This window comes from Rattus norvegicus, chromosome 10 (assembly GCF_021556685.1).
Source record: "Rattus norvegicus strain SHRSP/BbbUtx chromosome 10, alternate assembly SHRSP_T2T, whole genome shotgun sequence".
Taxonomy (NCBI): domain Eukaryota; kingdom Metazoa; phylum Chordata; class Mammalia; order Rodentia; family Muridae; genus Rattus; species Rattus norvegicus.
The window spans coordinates 6,548,524-6,566,761 of record NC_141543.1 but is presented as its reverse complement, the minus strand read 5'-3'; the positions used below and the strand labels follow the sequence as shown (position 1 = coordinate 6,566,761).

The following is an 18,238-nucleotide window of genomic DNA, read 5'->3' as shown; positions in this document are numbered from 1 at the left end:
AGTTCTTATAGAAGGGGGTTGGTTTCTACATCTAGGCTTGATGGCCATCCTTGTCATCTAGAGGATGTTATCTTCCTGTCAGTTGGCCCATTCTTGAATAAACAATGACCTTGTCTCCTAATTCTTTAGGTAAACATTTTTTTTTTTTAATTAAAGAACAGATGAGCGAGTCCTTAACTCTGCTTTGATCTTATTTAAAGACCACTGGTGTTCCATGTTCTGATAATGAAAAGCATTCTTTTAGGAAGTTTGGGTACCAGAAGTTGTTCCTTTTTGCTCCCTTTCCCTGTCATAGTTGACTGTAATAGCTCATTTGTCAGCCATTGTAAGGTTGTTTTTGTTGTTGTTGTTGTTGCTGGTGGTTTAGAAGTTACAACATTAAGCAAAGGGGGAGCAGAGTAACCTTACCAGGTACAAATTTGTAAAGAATGGCCATCTAAAAATGGGTAGTGTAAAAGAAAATGAAGTAGCTATTAATTGCTCTAAAAGGTATTGGTTTAAAAGAGTGAGGTATGGTCTTCTTCCCATATCTATAGTTTTAGTTACTTGTGATCAAACATGATCTGGAAATATTAAATTTATAATTTCATTACTAAGTTGTAAATTACACATTATTCTTGTTCCATCATATTCTGTGATCGGAGGTGACAAAATTCTTTTGTCTGCTGTGTCCACACTGGGTATACTACTTACCTGCTAGTGGACTGTTCAGCCATGATCTTGGAGACATGGCTCAGGAGGTAAGAGCACTGGCTGTTCTTACAGGGATTCTGAGTTCAATTCCCAGCAACCACATGTTGGCTTGTGACATCTATAATGTGATCTCATGCCCTCTTCTGGCATGTAGGTTTACATGCAGATAGAGCACTCATATACATAAAATAAATTAAAAAACCCAGATTCTTCGTGCAAGTAAGCCTTAAGTGGTAGCCTAAAGTAGTACACAGGCCTCTTGTTGCTTTAATCCACTGTCTCTGAGGATCACAAGAAGGGTGAGGAGAGTAGAAGTTGTTTTGAGAGTAAGAGAACACACTCATATTGTGTCATTTTGCTACAGTATATTATAAGTGTTTCCTTTTTTTAAAAACTGATGTTTGACTTGTAGGTTAAACTTTTATCATAGGTATTTTTAAGAAAACAGAACCAATAGTATTTATGGATAAGAGGGAGTACTTACATGTGAAAGAACACAATTTGTATAAACTTGTGTCTGTAGCTAGGTGACTCCAGGTTAGTATTTTAGTGGTGTGGATGTCTGGTGGGGTAATTGTCTTTATTCAGGACTGTCCTACGTAGGACAGGACAGAACTACAACACTATATAGTAGGATGGTCACTGGGCTGAGTCATTGTGATTCAGGTTTATGAAACAAGTCTGCTTGAAAACTTGTGGAGTCATGCTGGTTTGTTTTGTGGTTGTGGTGGAGGTGGTGGTTATTTTTATTTTGTTTTACCCTTGAGATAAAGTTTTGGCACATAACCCTACCTAGGCTGCTATTTTCTTTCCCTACATAGCTGAGGATGACCTTGAATTTCAAGATTCTCCTGCCTTCATCTGCTAAGTGCTGGGATGTTAAGTATGTGCAAATCTGCTCAGCTAGTTCTTAGCTTCTGCATGTAGCAGTTGGCTCCACTCTAAGTGTATTTCTTTGGAGTTGGAGAGATGACTCCAGGGAGAAGAGGTCATACTGCTAGTGTAGAGGACCAGGGTTCAGCTCCCAGCAGCACATCAGGTAGCTCACAACCACCTGTAACTTTGGTTCCTGGGGATCCAACACTCATTTCTGGCTTTCACAAATACCCGCACTCACAGAGTGCATAAACTCATGTAGGCAGATGCAAACACACATAAATAAAAAGTCTGATTTTTATACATAATGTGGCATCATGGTCCAGCTTGTTCTTTGCATGTGGCTATCAGGTTTCCTATTACTATTTTGGTTTGTTTTGTTTAATTTTAGAGAAGGCCTTCCTCTGTATGTAGCCCAGGGTCATTTTCAACTCTTGTCAGTCCTCCTGCCTTACTTCTCAAGTGCTAAGACTGCAGGCCTGCGCCACTTTGCCTGGCCTATCACCAGTTTTTTACAGAAATCATCTTGTTTCTGGACCTTTAATTGTGGGCCCAGACTGATATCTGTGTGGATTTCTTGTTTCTGTCTTGACATCTGTCAGCTTCATCTTCTCTTTCAGTATGGCTCTAGCTTATCTGGGTCTCTAATTCCCATTTCAGATTTTAGAACTGAGCCATCGTTTTCTGTGATGTGAAGCAGCCAGCCGAGCTTCTGATAGAGCTTGTGAGTCTGTAGAGGTGCTTGGGGCCACCATGCTGCCCTGGCTTTCAGTTACAGTCTCTCAGGACTGTGTGTCTGTAGCTGAGCTTGGGGCTGCTGCTCTGCACCAGGCTCTCATTCTGCACATCTGTATGAGGGAGTTGGGACTTCCACCTTATGTCACTCATTGTTGCCTCCGATTTGTGACTTATTTTTCCCAGCTTCCCCAGCACTGGAACTGCAGTCTTCTTCCACCACACCTGGCTTACTATGAGCCCTGCAAAAGAGGAACTAGCTTTAGTATTCCTACAGCTGTAGCCAGAAGATGGTCCAGGGAGAATCTCAACCCACAGCTCCCAAGTCCAGGGTCATACTCACTGCATTAAGCTTGACTGTATGGTGACATGTCTTGGGTTCTGCTCTTCTTTACTCTATTGACTGTGGGCTGCCTCTGGTAGACTGGATAACTGCTTTACCCTCCTCTCATTATAGGCAGCCTGTACGGATTGTGTATGCCCCTCCCAAAGATCCCACCAAGCCTAAGGGAAGTTCTCAGTTGGATGTGAATGAGGAAGTGGAGGCACTGATTGTCAAGTCATCCCACAAGGACCGGGACCCCTCTCTGTTCAAGGTGTTGTACAAGACCTTTGGGCCCTACTTCCTCATGAGCTTCCTGTACAAGGCCCTTCATGACCTGATGATGTTTGCTGGCCCTGAGATCTTGGAGTAAGAACTCTTGCCTGACTACCTGCTTCCCTGTAACTTCTTGGGTGGTCCTGTCATATGTGGGATCAGGATTGTTACCTACCCCTTACCTTCATCTTCCCTGTCTTTGCTTAGTTACTATCTGAGTTGTAGCCACTTTGATTGCAAGTCACAGAAGCTTCTCGAATCCAAAGTTAGGAGGATATGGGCCTGTCTAGAACAAGGATGCAGGTAGATCTCATGAGTATCTGCAACTGGAAACCAAGAAGGCAGCAAGGGGGCTTCTGCCATCTTTCTGTCACCTTGGTCTCAGTGTGCTCTATTTGATTACCTTTGAGTGATGTGCTGGTGGGGAGACATAACTATCAGTATGGTGAACCCAAGGCAGAGGTCCCTGTTGTAAGAATCTGGTACCTGGCAGTTATATCACCCTATAAGGTAAAGTGTTGTCTGATGGGTGGCTCAGGTGGAAATCACTATGTTGTCTTGCAAGTACTTGCCCTTGCTGTATGTATCACACTCAAATCTCCCTCCCATCCCCACAGATTGATTATCAACTTCGTGAATGACAGGGAGGCCCCTGACTGGCAGGGCTACTTGTACACAGCACTGCTGTTTGTCAGTGCCTGTCTGCAGACACTGGCACTCCACCAGTACTTTCATATCTGCTTCGTCACCGGCATGCGCATCAAGACTGCTGTGGTGGGTGCTGTTTACCGCAAGGTAGGCCAGGCACCACACCTAATCCTGTGACCCCAGAATCCAGGGATAGCTAGGCTGGGGCTCTCCAGGACCTGTGGAGATTTCCAGCCCAGCATCCTCAGCAAAGAAAGGATGGGGGCTGTGGGGAGCGAGCATGGGGCCAAAGATAGACCTCATAAAAGTCTCTTAATAAAATGGCTCTCGGTGGCTCATGCGTGGGATATCAGTGAGTCCACGTGCTACCTGTGTATGGGTAGCAAAGGTTCTTAGACAGCTTGGCACTCTTTGATGAAGTCATGGATAGAAATCCAAGTTCAGAGCCTGGGGAGATGGCTAACTAGGTAAAGCGCAAGCTTGACAACCTGAGTTTCGATCTCCAGGACCAGGTAAGGTTGGCAAGGTAGTGCATGTGTACACAAAATACACTGAGCAGTGAGAAAGGAGAGTCCCTAGAAGCTCCCAAGCCAGGTAGCCTTGGATACAGTAGTGAGGAGACCCTGTCTCAAACAGTTGGGAGGCTAGGACTACACATGTGCACTGTGGATGCATTTGTCTGCATGTACATATTCATACATGTGCATGGTTTTTATTTTTATTTTCTAAAGCAAAGCAGTCTATGTTAAATGTTTTATTTCCACACTGTGGATTTGCCTTCACTTTCACCCACATTTGAACTGAAAGTATGCTGCTTCTTTTTTTTTTTTTAATGTTTTTTTATTAATTGTTATTTCTATAAGTACACATAGCTATCTTCAGACACACCAGAAGAGGGCACCAGGTCTCATTACAGATGGTTGTGAGCCACCATGTGGTTGCTGGGAATTGAACTCAGGACCTGTGGAAGAGTAGTCAGTGCTCTTAACCGCTGAGCCATCTCTCCAGCCCTGAACAGTATGCTTCTTGAGTGGAGGCAGACAAGCTTTGCATTTTTTTATTTCTTTTACCATGCTGGAGGTGCACAGGATTGGCAGGGACTGTCCCACAGAGCTTGGGCCATAGTCCTGCTTTTTGGTTGTCATTGTTGTTAAGTTTTTTTTCCCATAATTTTAATTTTTATTGAAAATAGCTTTTTTTCATACAGTATTTTCTGATCAAGTTTTCTCCATTTTCAGCTCTTTCCAGATCCTTTTCATCTGCTCAAATCCATACTTTCTTTCTCTCATTAGAAAACAGGTACCTTAAAGGGACCTAGTGATCTCCTGGCCCACTCATGTCCTAGCCATAGTGCCATGGTGCTCACAGGCTGGCAAGAGAGGCAGTTCTCCTAGTGCTTCTCATGGCTGATTACACATTGCATTCATCTGTTAGCTCGAGTCCTGGTATGTAGGCAGTACCCAGACCAGGGGGACCTTGAAGTCAAGGTTGTCGTGCTCAGAGGCATAGGGATATTTTAAAGGCCCCTGACACCTCAAGACACTTTAGGTGTCACAGCTTGGGATGAGGGCATTTTCTGGGTAGATGCTAAGGACTGTCTTATAGTCAGTTATGCAGACTGGCCAAACAAAACATGATTTGATTCCTAGTGTCAGGGTAATAAGGTCAAGAACCTTGTGTTAGGATCTGAGGCCAACAGCATGGTCATAACCTTGAGCTGCTTAGAAATCCAGAATCCTAGCTTAAGCACAGACCTGCTGATTAAGAACCCTCATGTGGCATGCCTACATATGAAGTGTACAAGGTCATGGTTTAGAAAGTGCCTGGAAGAACTCAGGGTGGAGAAATGATACGCACTTACTGGACTACTGTCCAGAGTCTTGTCCAGGGTCTGGGGAGAGTCCATGACCCTTTGTCTTCATTTTGTAGGCTCACCTCTTCCTCTCTCCTGAATCCCACAGGCTCTTGTGATCACCAATTCAGCTAGAAAATCGTCCACAGTTGGAGAGATTGTCAACCTCATGTCCGTGGATGCCCAGCGCTTCATGGACTTGGCCACGTATATTAACATGATCTGGTCAGCCCCTCTGCAAGTCACCCTAGCCCTCTACTTCCTGTGGCTGGTGTGTGTTTTCCCTTGGTCGTCTTCTTGTGCAGGCAGGGATGGCCTTGACTAGGCACTGACAGGGAGGGCATGGGTGGGAAAGAATGTATCTTGCATTCATTTACATTTTATTTTCTGGGCTATTTGCTAATTTCTGATATATTTTTTTTTTTTTTTGGATTTCAGCCAGTCATGCCCTCTTGGGTCCACTGGCCAGTTTTGTTTTTTTTTTTTTAAGATTTATTTATTAAGTACACTGTAGCTGTCTTCAGACACACCAGAAAAGGGCATCAGATCTCATTACAGATGGTTGTGAGCCAACATGTGGTTGCTGGGATTTGAACTCAGGACCTCTGGAAGAGCAGCCAGTGCTCTTAACCGCTGAGCCATCTCTCCAGCCCAATTTCTGATAATTTTATTCCTTTTATGTATCATTAGGGATTAGTTTCGTTTTGTGAGTTGGTAGGTGTGCATTGTCATGTCTTTGTCTATGTGGGCTATAGGTGCTCTGTGTGTGTGTGTGTGTGTGTGTGTGTGTGTGTGTGTGTGTGTGTGTGTGTGTGTATGAAGTAGACCTCAGGTGTCCTCAATCTTTCTCTCTCTTACTGAGCCTGGATCTCACTGATTTAGTTAGGGTTGTTGGCCGATGAACTCCAGACTTGGCCCCCCATCCTGCTCCCGCTTCCTGCTCCAGCACTGGAATGACAGATGTACACTGTTACACCTAGCTAGCTTGCTTTCTTTCTTTCTTTCTTTCTTTCTTTCTTTCTTTCTTTCTTTCTTTCTTTCTTTCTTTCTTTCTTTCTTTCTTTTCTTTAGAGGTGACAGATGTACACTGTTACACCTAGCTTTATTTTTATTTATTTATTTTCTTTAGAGGTGACAGATGTACACTGTTACACCTAGCTTTATGTATGTATGTATGTATGTATGTATGTATGTATGTATGTATGTATTTATTTATTTATTTTCTTTAGAGGCAAGGTCTCCCTATACAGTCCTTGCTGCCCTGAAACTTGCTGTCCTTAAACTCACAGAGACCCTCCTGTCTATGCCTTCACAGTACTGAGATTACAGACATACATCATTATGATCAGCTGTGTTAGTCTTTCCTTGAAGTATATGGAATTGACATTTTTATGTAAGCCAATTCTGTCCCATTGTCCCATGTCAAATGTGAAACAAACTCATTTGTTAGAACCTAAGTATATTGGGCAGGAGCCTCTTGGTTGTAAGCAATAGAAATCCATCTTAGCCTGGGCAGACAAAAGGAATTGTAGGGGAGTAGTACTCATTCCTAACAATCCGGGATCCCCAGGTATGTATGGATCCTAGAGAACTGCAGCATTTGAACCATTCAGGTTTGCTTTGGTTACTTTTGGCCCCCACTTTCTAAAATTGGCTTCATAATGGCTTGTGTCTTTTTTTTTAAATTCACTCCACACTTTATTTCTGCACTCCTTTTTTTATTGGATAGTTTATGTATTTACATATCAAACATTATCCTCTTTCCTGGTTCCCCCCTCTTCATACCGCTCCCCCTGATCTATGAGGGTGCTCCCACTCCACATCACCACCCTGGCATTCCCCTACACTGGAGAAACGAACCTTCCTTGGATCAAGGGCTTTTCCTGCTATTGATGCTGGACAATGCCATCCTCTGCTGCATATGTGGCTGGAGCCATGGGTCTCTTCATGTGTACTCTTTGGTTGGTGGTTTAGTCCCTGGGAGCTCTGGGGTGGGGGTCTTTGGTGCTGAATATGGGATGGATCCCCAGGTGGGGCAGTCTCTCCATGACCTTTCCTGTAGTCTGCTCCACTGTTTGTTCCTCTCTTCTAAGAATTTTGTTCCCCCTCCGAAGAAGGATTAATGCATCCACAGTTTGGTCTTTCTTCTTCTTGAGCTACCTGTGGTCTGTGAATTATATCTTAGGTATTCCAAGCTTTTGGCTAATATCCTCTTAGATGTGAGTGCATACCATATATTTACTTTTGTGATTGGGTTACTTCACCCAGGATGATATTTTCTAGTTCCATCCATTTGCCTAAGAATTTTATGAAGTCATTGTTTTTAATAGCTGAGTAGTAATCCATTGTGTAGATGTACCACATTTTCTGTATCCATTCCTCTGTAGAAGGATATTTGGGTTCTTTCCAGCTTCTGGCTATTACAAATAAGGCTGTTATGAACATGGAGCATGTGTCTTTGTTATATGTTGGACCTTCCTACTTTTGGATGTATGCCCAGTAGTGGTAGAGCTGGGTCCTCAGGTACCACTATGTCCAATTTTCTGAGGAATCTCCAGACTGATTTCCAGAGTTGTTGTACCAGTTTGCAATCCCATCAACAATGGAGGAGGGTTCTCTTTCTCTACATCCTCACCAGCATCTGTTGTCATCTGAGTTTATTATCTTAGCCATTCTGACTGGGTGTGAGGTGGAATCTCAGGGTTGTTTTGATTTCCATTTCCCTGATGACTAAGGATGTAGAACATTTCTTTAGGTGCTTCTCAGCCATTCAGTATTCCTCAGTTGAGAATTCTTTCTTTAGCTCTGTACCCCATTTTTAAATAGGGTTATTTGGTTCTCTGGAGTCTACCTTCTTGACTTCTTTTTATGAATTAGATACTAGCCCTCTTTCAGATGTAGGATTGGTAAAGATTTTTTCCAATCTGTTGGTTGCCATTTTGTCCTATTGACAGTGTCCTTTGCCTTACAGAAGTTTTGCAATTTTATGAGATGCCATTTGTCAATTCTTGATCTTAGAATATAAGCCATTGGTGTTTTGTTCAGGAAATTTTCCCCTGTGCCTATATATTTGAGACTCTTCCCCACTTTTTCTCCTATTAGTTTCAGTGTATCTGGTTTTATGTGGAGGTCCTTGATCCACTTGGACTTGAGCTTTGTATAATGAAATAAGAATGGACCATTTTGCATTCTTCTACATGCTGACTGCCAGTTGAACAATCACCGTTTGTTGAAAATGCTGTTTTTCCTCCCACTGGATAGTTTTAGCTCCTTTGTCAAAAGATCAAGTGAGCATAGGTGGATTCATTTCTGGGTCTTCAGTTCTATTTCATTGATCTACCTGTCTGTCTCTGTACCAATACCATGCAGTTTTTTTTTTTTTTTTAAATCACAATTGCTCTGTAATACAGCTTGAGGTCAAGGATGGTGATTTCCCCAGAAGTTCTTTTATTGTCAAGGATAGTTTTCCTATCCTGGGTTTTTGTTATTCCAAGTGAATTTGCAAATTTATCTTTCTAACTCTATGAAGACTTGAGTTGGAATTTTTATGGGATTTCATAGAATCTGTAGATTGCTTTAAGCATGATGACTATTTGTACGATAGTAATCCTGCCAGTCCATGAGCATGGGAGGTCTTTCCATCTTCTGAGATCTTCTTCAATTTCTTTCTTCAGAGATTTGAAGTTCTTGTCATACAGATCTTTCACTTGCTTGGTTAGAGTCACACCAAGGTATTTTATATTATTTGTGACTATTGTCAAGGGTGTCATTTCCCTAATTTCTTTCTTAGCCTGTTTATACTTTGAGTTGAGGAAGGCTATTGATTTGTTTGAGTTAATTTTATACCCAGCCACTTTGCTGAGGTTGTTTATCAGGTTAAGTAGTTCTCTGGTGGAACTTTTGGGGTCACTTAAGTATACTGTCATATCATCTGCAAATAGTGATATTTTGACTTCTTCCTTTCTAATTTGCATCCTTTTGACCTCCTTTTGTTGTCTGATTGCTCTGGCTAGGACTTCAAGTACTATATTAAATAGGTAGGGAGAGTGGGCAGCCTTGTCTAGTCTCTGATTTTAGTGGGATTGCTTTCACTTTCTCTCCGTTTAGTTTGATGTTGGCTACTGGTTTGCTTTTATTATGTTTAGGTATGGGCCTTGAATTCCTGATCTTTCTAAGACTTTTATCATGAAGGGGTGTTGAATTTTGTCAAATGCTTTCTCAGCATCTAATGAAATAATCATGTGGTTTTTTTCTTTGAGTTTGTTTATATAGTGGATTACAAGTTGATGTATTTCCATGTATTGAACCATCCATGCATCCCTGGGATGAAGCCTACGAGAATTTTATTGAGTATTTTTGTATTGATATTCCTGAGGGAAATTGATCTAAAGTTCTCTTTCTTTATAGGGTCTTTGTGTGGTTTAGGTATAAGTGTAGTTGTGGCTTCAATGAACTAATTGGGTAAAGTTCTTTTTGTTTCTATTTTGTGGAATAGTTTGAAGAATATTGGTATTAGGTCTTCTTTGAAGGTCTCAGAATTCTGCATTAGACCCATCTGGTCCTGACTGCTTCTATCTCTTTAGGGGTTATGGCGTTGTTTAGATGGTTTACCTGTTCCTGCTTTAACTTTGGTACCTGATATCTGTCTAGAAAATTATCCATTTCTTCCAGATTTTCCAGTTTTGTTGAGTAAATGCTTTTGTAGTAGGATCTGATAATTTTTTTCATTTTCTCACTTTCTGTTTTTATGTCTCCCTTTTCATTTCTGATTTTGTTAATTTGGATACTGTCTCTGTATCTTCTGTCTCGTCTGGCTAAAGGTTTATCTATCTTGTCATTTTTGTTAAAGAACCAGCTCCTGGGTTTGTTGAGTCTTTGTATAGTTATTTTTGTTTCTATTTGATTGATACCAGCTCTGAGTTTGACTATTTTCTGCTGTCTACTTTTCTTGGGTGTATTTGCTTCTTTTTGTTCTAGAACTTTCAGGTGTGCTCTTAAGCTGCTAATGTATGTTGTCTCCAGTTTCTTTTTGGAGGCACTCGGAGCTATGAGTTTTTCTCTTTATACTACTTTCATTGTGTCCCATAAGTTTGGGTATGTTGTGCCTCTATTTTCATTAAATTCTAAGAAGTCTGTAATTTTTTCTTTGTTTCTTTTTTTCCAAGTATCATTGAGTAGAGTGTTGTTCAGCTTCCATGTGTATGTGGGATTTCTTTTGTTTTTGTTGTTCCTGAAGACCGACAGGCCTTAGTCACTTTGTGTTTTCTTTAGCTCTTGTCTGGTACTTTTATGAACAAAAATATAGAGAGCAAATTGCATTCATTGCCTCCATGATCTCTCCTGGTTTACTGTGATTAACCTGCTCAGTCCCATTCCTATCCCTGAACCAATGGCTGTGACCGAGGAAGGAGAAGTCTCTGATTGGCCAGCCAGAGTCATGGTTTCCCTGCCTTGCAAAAGGATGTAAGATTATTTCCAGTGGGCCATTAGTAGTTGCATGATTGGGAAGACAGTGAGTCAGAAAGAAAGGACAGCATATGTCCTCTGCCTTCTTTTTTTCTCTCCTTTCTGAGGATGAACTTGAGGCCCTTTGCATGCTCTGTAAATGCTCTACTACTGAGCTCCTTACCGCAGCAAGAGTGACCCTTCTTACTCCCACTGATGATTCTTACCCTAGGTAGACTACCTTTCTTTTTTCCTTAATCCTTAGGTATGTATATGCACACAGGGGTGTGTGTACATTTACAAGTTTGAGTGTGGACATACTGGCATGAATATCTCTAGAGGCAATGGGACCTGGGAGAATGGAGCCAATAAATGAAGCAGACTGAAGTCTCATGCAATAGCCAACTTCTTTCAGAGCCGCAGACAGTTTATACTCCTCAGGGTTAAGAATGGTCATCTGAGCAAAGTTTTTATGAGTTCAAGTTAGAAGGACAAGCCACAATTGGCAATAACATGTTTTTCCATAGAGGTCTATAAACAATTATTTAAATATTTAATTGAATAACATCAACAAACAATACTGAGTGATCTGAAGTAAGCTCACTCCTTTCTGCTCCACCTGAGAAGAGCACAAGAACACATTCCAAGAACAATTCGTGGGTTGAAGAATCTGAAGTCACAAGACTCTTGCCTTATTTTCTTGGACTATTCTCATAAACCCTCAGAATTCTCATATAAATCAATTCCTGGACCGAGTTCTGACACACTTGGTTAGAGGATAACTTTGAATTTTGGTACTCACCATCTACCTTGTTTGAGACAGGATTTTTCCGATCTTTCAGTGAATGCTCTGCTTGCTGGCTTGCAAGCTTTCAGGATTTTACTAGCTCTACCTTCCTTCACAACTGGAGGTCTCTGGGCTTACAGATGTGCATACATGGGTTCTGGGGATCTTAACTCAGGCCACACACTTGTAGGACATGTGACCCACTGACCCAGCTCCCCAAATATCCTCCCCCTGATATTTGGCCTCATGATCTACTGTTCCCAACACCCATGGATGTTGCTTGTGGACAGATATCCTTGGAGTCTCCATATTTCTGTGGGTGTTGTACCTGATCACACTAGCAAAGTATTTGTTGAATGGAGTTTACATTTAGACTTTAAGAAATTACATTTGTTTGTGTATATGTTTATGTGCCTCAGCTAATATGAAGGTCAGAGAACAACTTGTAAAAGTCAGGTTTCTCCTTCCATCATATGGGACTGGGGTCATCAGGTTTGATGGTGGGCATGCTTGCAGACAAAACATTTAGCCCCTCTTCCCAGCTCTCCTGTGGCAAGCACCCTTCTCACAGAATTCCACTGCCTCACTAGTCCCACTCTTTGTAGAGATAGAGAGGAGTGGCAAGTAAAACCCTTATGATGATGCAGCTGAGAAAGAAAAACATTAGATCCAAGGCCTGGCCCTTGGGGAGCAAACTTAACTACAGCTCCAGCCCCACACAGAACACATAAATAACTCTGTGCAAGTCTTCAGGTGTATCCTGTGGCCTGTACCCTTTCCCAGGAACTGTAGTCCATGTGAAGTGTTGAGAAGCTTCCAGGGCTGTTTGTAAATTATAAAGAAAGAAGGACCTAACTTGGAGGCTGGTCTGGGCTACACAGTAAGATTGTTGTAAAGGTGACTTTTATTTGCCAGATGTAATTGTCATCTTGGAGGCTTACCACCAAATAAGCTTACCCTTTCTAACTCTTTCTGAACTAACTGACAATTTGTTCATCTTCTGGTTCCTTCATGTTATCTGGCTTGTTCTATCTTCATCTGTATCTAAAACTGCTTCTGCACTGAACTCATCCAAACCCAACAGACTCAACTCAGCTCTCTCCCTTTCTATACTGTACCCTCTCTTTTCTGATGTATCCTATCTCTGACTTATTCTGTCAAACCTTTCTCTGATTAGTCTTTACTTCTCAGTTAGACTGCTTCCTTCTACAAACTAACTTTGCTTCCATTGTTAAGGATTAAAGGTGTATACTAAGGGCATGCCTGCATTCCTGATGGATCACATAGATCTAGAAGGTCTTTGGATATGATCTCTTGCCATGAGCAAGCCATATTGTTGGATTAAAATTCCTCTGCAAACTATCTTAAGACCAAAGCAAGATTTCCTTACTCAGACCTGCAACCCTCACAGTCTAGGATGGTGGCTGCTGAGGACCAGGCTCTTACACTCTGGGTCCTCTGACCTTGGGCATACTCTCCCTCTGAAATACTTACTGTAATAGAGTGCATCCTCAGTGTCCCAAATTGTGAACCTTAACCAAATGAACATGTGATTCTCAGGGATACTAAGCAGATATCAAAAATTTGCTATAAAACTTTTATTTTCCAATATTATGTGAGAAAGCAGTAATTTGGCTGGAAAGATGGATGGCTCTGCCCCAGGGATTAGGAATGCTTGATGCTCTCCCAGAGAATTCAAGCTTGGTTCCCAGCACAATTTTCAGACAGCACATAGTTGCTAGTAACTCTCTCCAGGGGATCTGAGTCCTTCTTCTGGCCTCTGCTGGCCAGCATATGTTCTCATGTGGCATATAAAATGCAGACACATGTATACAGTGCATTTTTTAAAAAGCACTAAGCATGACATAATACATTAAAAATTTTACAGTCTACAAAATTCTTGCCAGGTAAGCGCAAAGGCCTAAGTTTGATCCTCTAGGACTCCCCTAACCCCTCACCCCCCGAAATAAACAAAACCCAAATTCAGAAATTCTCTATTGTAAGAGATGTGGCAAATGAGACAGAGAAAGGCAGATTTCTAGGGCTCACTGACTTCTCAGTCTAGCCAAACCAGCCATAGAGAGAGACCCTGTCTCATAAAACAAGGCAGATGGTATCTTGAGGAGTGACTCACTCAGCCCCTCACACCCCTACACCCCTGTATACTGCACCCCATGAACATTCAACCTGTGTATTGCAACTCCCACACATACACACTTGTGTATCATACCCTGCCAAACAAGCACAAGTTCATATGCAAATGATTACAACAAACATTTACAAAATGTATTTGATCATATAATGTTCTGCCAGCCTATGCTGGGAGTGTCTTGAAGTGTATGACATATACTATGTCAGGGTCCCTAGAGCTATGCCAGGCTTGACGGTTCTGTGGTAGAACAGTAGAATCAGAACTGATTATAGAAAACCATCAGAGATGCTAGGGAGATGGCTTAATCTACAAAAGGCCTGCTGTGCAAACATGATGACCTGAGACCCAGCAACACATCTGTAATCCCAGTATTGAAAGGAGGGGCAGAGAGCTCATTGTCTGGCTAGTTTCAACCAAATCAGTGAGCTCCAGGTTCATCAGACTATCTGTCCTGTCTCAAGAAAAGAGATGAAAAATTACTGAGGAAGACATCAAAGTCAACCTCTGGGCTGTGTGTGTGTGCGTGTGCGTGCATGTGCATGTGCGTATACATGTGTATGTATATGCGTATCTATCATACATGTGTACACACACACACACACACACAATCAGAAAGGATAAGGCACAGATGGAAAGGCAGACAGCAACAGGATTGAGTCTCTAGCAAGTCAATCTCACAGTTGTGAAGCTGGGGGAGATGGGTGTTTTAGCTCATTTGTATGTGCGCCTTGCCTGGCAAATATAAAAAGACTATCCTTCTAGAAGGAAGGAGGCTGGATACAAGCCACACTGTTGGTGCCAGCTGATGTAAGTAACAGTGACCAGCCAAAGTTGTCACTTTTCCAGCCTTGCAGATAAGTAAGTCATTAGGCTGGAGGTTAACCAGCCAGTACCTTGGGGCCTTTCTAAGATATCAGAGGTTAAGTTTGCATAGCTTACCTGGTTCTCAAGAGTTTGGAAAATGCTGTGGACAATGTAGGAATATGCTTTCCTGTGTCTTCTTAGCAGGGTTGGGAAGATTCAACTCTGAAAACTCTTGATGCCCCATCTTTGGATGGTAAAAGGAACAATTGATTGACAGCACGCTTGCTTGGTAGAGTCTGCCTGAAGTATACAGTTCACACTAGATTATGTGCGTGGCAGGGCTCTTCTGTTTGCTGAGTGACTTGTCACTGGCTTTTTCTTAGAACCTGGGCCCTTCTGTGCTGGCTGGGGTGGCTGTTATGATCCTCATGGTGCCCTTCAATGCTGTGATGGCCATGAAGACCAAGACTTACCAGGTAGGATGTCCAACTCCATGAGACTTCATTCTGAGCCCTGGCCTGGGTCTTTCCAGGTGAGGGTCGCCCAGTTTCCTGATGCTTGGGCCTAGGATAGACAGCCTAATCTATTATAGGTGTCATAATACAGGGATACTGCTTCCCTCAGTGGCCTTCAAATGTCTGCAAGTTTGCCAAAGGACAGCCATTGCTAGTACCCTAGAGTTGGTCTGAGCAGGCAGAGACTCTATCACAGTAGCTGGGAACAAACCTCCCTCCCTCCCTCTCTTCCTTTTAGTAATTTTTCATATCACTGTGCTTTCAAGAGTTAAATAATGGGGCAGGCCTGATGCCCAGGTGAGCAACACTGCTCACCATGAGAAAATATCTGGGTTCTACCATTCCCAAACAAAATTAGTAGCACCTTCCCCTTTTTTTCCTCATGCTGGTCACTTATTTTATTTAATTATTCATTTTTATTTCACGTGCATTGGTGTTTTGCCTGAATGTATGTTTATGTGAAGGTGTTAGGTTTCCTGAAGCTGGAGTTACAGGCAGTTATGAGCTGCCATCTGGGTGCTGGGAATTGAACCTGGGTCCTTCGAGCCGCTCTGCAGCCTTTTATTGGTCACTTACTATGTGCTGTGCTGATCTATTGGTGACTGTCTTGTGTTGACTATTTTGAGAAACACTTTGTTTTATAAAAGTGGTTTAACATAGTAAGTGCTTTTCTATTATAGCAATTTTACACCACACAAGACTGTAGTTTGAAGGAGTGGTGTCTTGTGTCCTACCTTCTTGGCCACTGTGAACACATTGGATTCTTCTAGTAATTTCTTGCCTGCCTGCCTGCCTGCTGCCTTCCTGCCTTCCATCTTGTAACCTATGCTGGACTCACTTTGAGTCTTCTTGCCCCAAACTGAGTATTACAGGCTTGCACCACCATGCTTGCATTTACCTCTAGAACGTTCCACATACAATTTTAATCTCTAACTAACTGTATAATTAGGCTTGTTATGAAATGATGTACTTTTTATTTTAAGTTTTAAAAGTTTTTTCTCGGGGGTTGGGGATTTAGCTCAGTGGTAGAGCGCTTGCCTACCAAGCGCAAGGCCCTGGGTTCGGTCCCCAGCTCCGAAGAAAAAAAAAAGTTTTTTCTCCCTTTCATTGAAAATAGATTTTTTTCTTCCCTCACATAATACATCCTGATATGGTTTCTCCTCTCTCTACTTTTTCCAGTTCCTTCTCACCTCCTCTCCCATTCGATCCACTTCCTTTCTTTCTCTCATTAGGGAACAAATAGGCTTCTAAGGAAATATAATGATAAAGATATTAATATATTATAATGAAAAGATAAAAAAAGTAACACTTTAGAATTGAAAAACAATAGAAGGAAAAGAGCCCAGAAATAGAGACCTCCGTGTTCACACTTAGGAGTCCCATTAAAGCATTCAAGTGATAATTTTTGCCGTGAGTTTTTACCCAGTTGGTGTTTGCAGAGGTGAATGCTCTTTATGGATCGTGGGCTCCTCACAGCCCACATTTTCCATCTTCCATGATTCTCTGCCCCATTATTTGGTGTTTGCTGTCCTTGGCTGCACTGATGGGCCCAGATGACTAATTGATGGGGTCGGGTAGAGAGTGGTTGTGTAGGCTGATGTCATGGAGCAGGCCAGCCAACAGGTTTGGGATATGAAGTAGGCGTCCCTGAGTGGTTTACCTCCAAAAATGTCCTTACCTGTTTTGTTCTCAGGTTTAGTTTAGTTGCTTGTGGCTCCCCAGTATGTAACCCAGGACTAGTGATGCCACTGACCTGGCTGAGCAGGGAATGGCTATGTACGAAATGCTTAGAAAGTTGTCTGCCAAGGGTGATGTGCCAGATGGTTTTAAAATATTTAACAACTGTATGTCTTTGTTGTAGTTGGTCAGGACCAGTGCCAGCCGGACCTGGCACATTTTAATGTCTTAATGACCAGGGAGTGGCTAGAAATCAGTTACGAGAAAAAGAAAAATAGCATATGTGTTGGTACACTCTTGTCAGTCTCACAGCTAGGAAGCTGAGGCACGAGAACTAGGGTTCAAGGCCAGCCTGGGCTTAGAGTAAAACCCTATAAAGAAGAGAGAGCTAGAGGTGGGGAGAAACAGGAGGAAGGAAGGGAAGAAAAGAAGGAAGGACAAGAAAAAACAAGGGAGGAATAATCTGTTTTTTTTTCCTGTTTGCATCAGCAGCATAAGGTGGCGTCTTATCTCTGAATGCCTGCAAGGTTTGTCTCACCTTTATCCCTCTGCTCTGAGTTGGTCTCTCAGTCGATTCCAACCTGATTTGAAGCAGCTTCAGCATTTATAATGGTTAAATCTCTTGCCATGGTCTGGGAACTGACACTGTGGCTCCCTCGGGTCCAGGACACTGATCTCCCCTCCTCCTGTAGGTGGCACACATGAAGAGCAAAGACAACCGAATCAAGCTGATGAACGAGATCCTCAATGGGATCAAAGTACTCAAATTGTACGCCTGGGAGCTGGCTTTCCAGGACAAAGTTATGAACATCAGGCAGGAGGAGCTGAAGGTGCTGAAGAAATCCGCCTACCTGGCGGCTGTGGGCACATTCACATGGGTTTGCACACCTTTCCTGGTGAGTCCAGCAATGACGGTGGTTCTTAATGTCTTCTTGGGGTTTTAACCTAAATATTTGTAAAATTTTAAAACCAAGCTTCTGTATTTGTGTGCCTGTGTATAGAGATATGAGTGCTCTAGCACACATACAGAAGCTAGAGGACAACCAGAATTCTCTCCTTCCACTGTGGGCTCCAGGGCTTTAACTCAGCTTGTTAGTCTTGGCAACAAGGGCCTTTGCCATTACGCCAGCACCTAACTCTTCCCCAAAGGCTGCTAGTTCAGGGCTGGGGTTTCCCTCAGGAGCACAGCATTTGCTAAAGTATAATGTCCTGGGTTCCATCCCTGTCACCATGAAGCTAACCAAACAAAAGATGGCCATTTGAGCAAGGTCTTCTCCATCACTTCCTCTCCCAGGCTGATGCCCTCAGCCCACTTTAATTGCACCCTTGGCAGCTCCATGTGGCAGGTCTAGCCAGCCAACTGTTGCAGAATGCAGAACTTTCCATTCTTCATTGAAAAAGTCTTACAAGAAAGCATATTAGAACTGCCTATGTGATCTGGTCATTACCATGAGCA

At 42.5% G+C, this 18,238-nt stretch overlaps 1 protein-coding gene across 30 annotated transcripts in view; it reads left to right on the top strand.

The window, feature by feature from the left end:
* Abcc1 (ATP binding cassette subfamily C member 1) overlaps positions 1-18,238 on the top strand; it is a 126,153-nt gene that overhangs the window by 63,974 nt on the left and 43,941 nt on the right. For 16 of the 30 annotated variants that reach the window (XM_087569741.1, XM_087569732.1, XM_087569731.1 and 13 more), the window contains 5 exons: positions 2,762-2,995; positions 3,520-3,697; positions 5,512-5,673; positions 14,974-15,066; positions 17,475-17,678. Coding sequence is in view for 24 of the 30 variants with exons in the window: in XM_087569732.1 (XP_087425858.1) it covers positions 2,762-2,995; positions 3,520-3,697; positions 5,512-5,673; positions 14,974-15,066; positions 17,475-17,678 (871 nt within the window). In the remaining 6 variants the exon portion in view is untranslated. The remainder of the gene's footprint in view (positions 1-2,761; positions 2,996-3,519; positions 3,698-5,511; positions 5,674-14,973; positions 15,067-17,474; positions 17,679-18,238) is intronic. The other 14 variants (XM_087569739.1, XM_087569738.1, XM_087569737.1 and 11 more) reach the window with 2 other exon arrangements.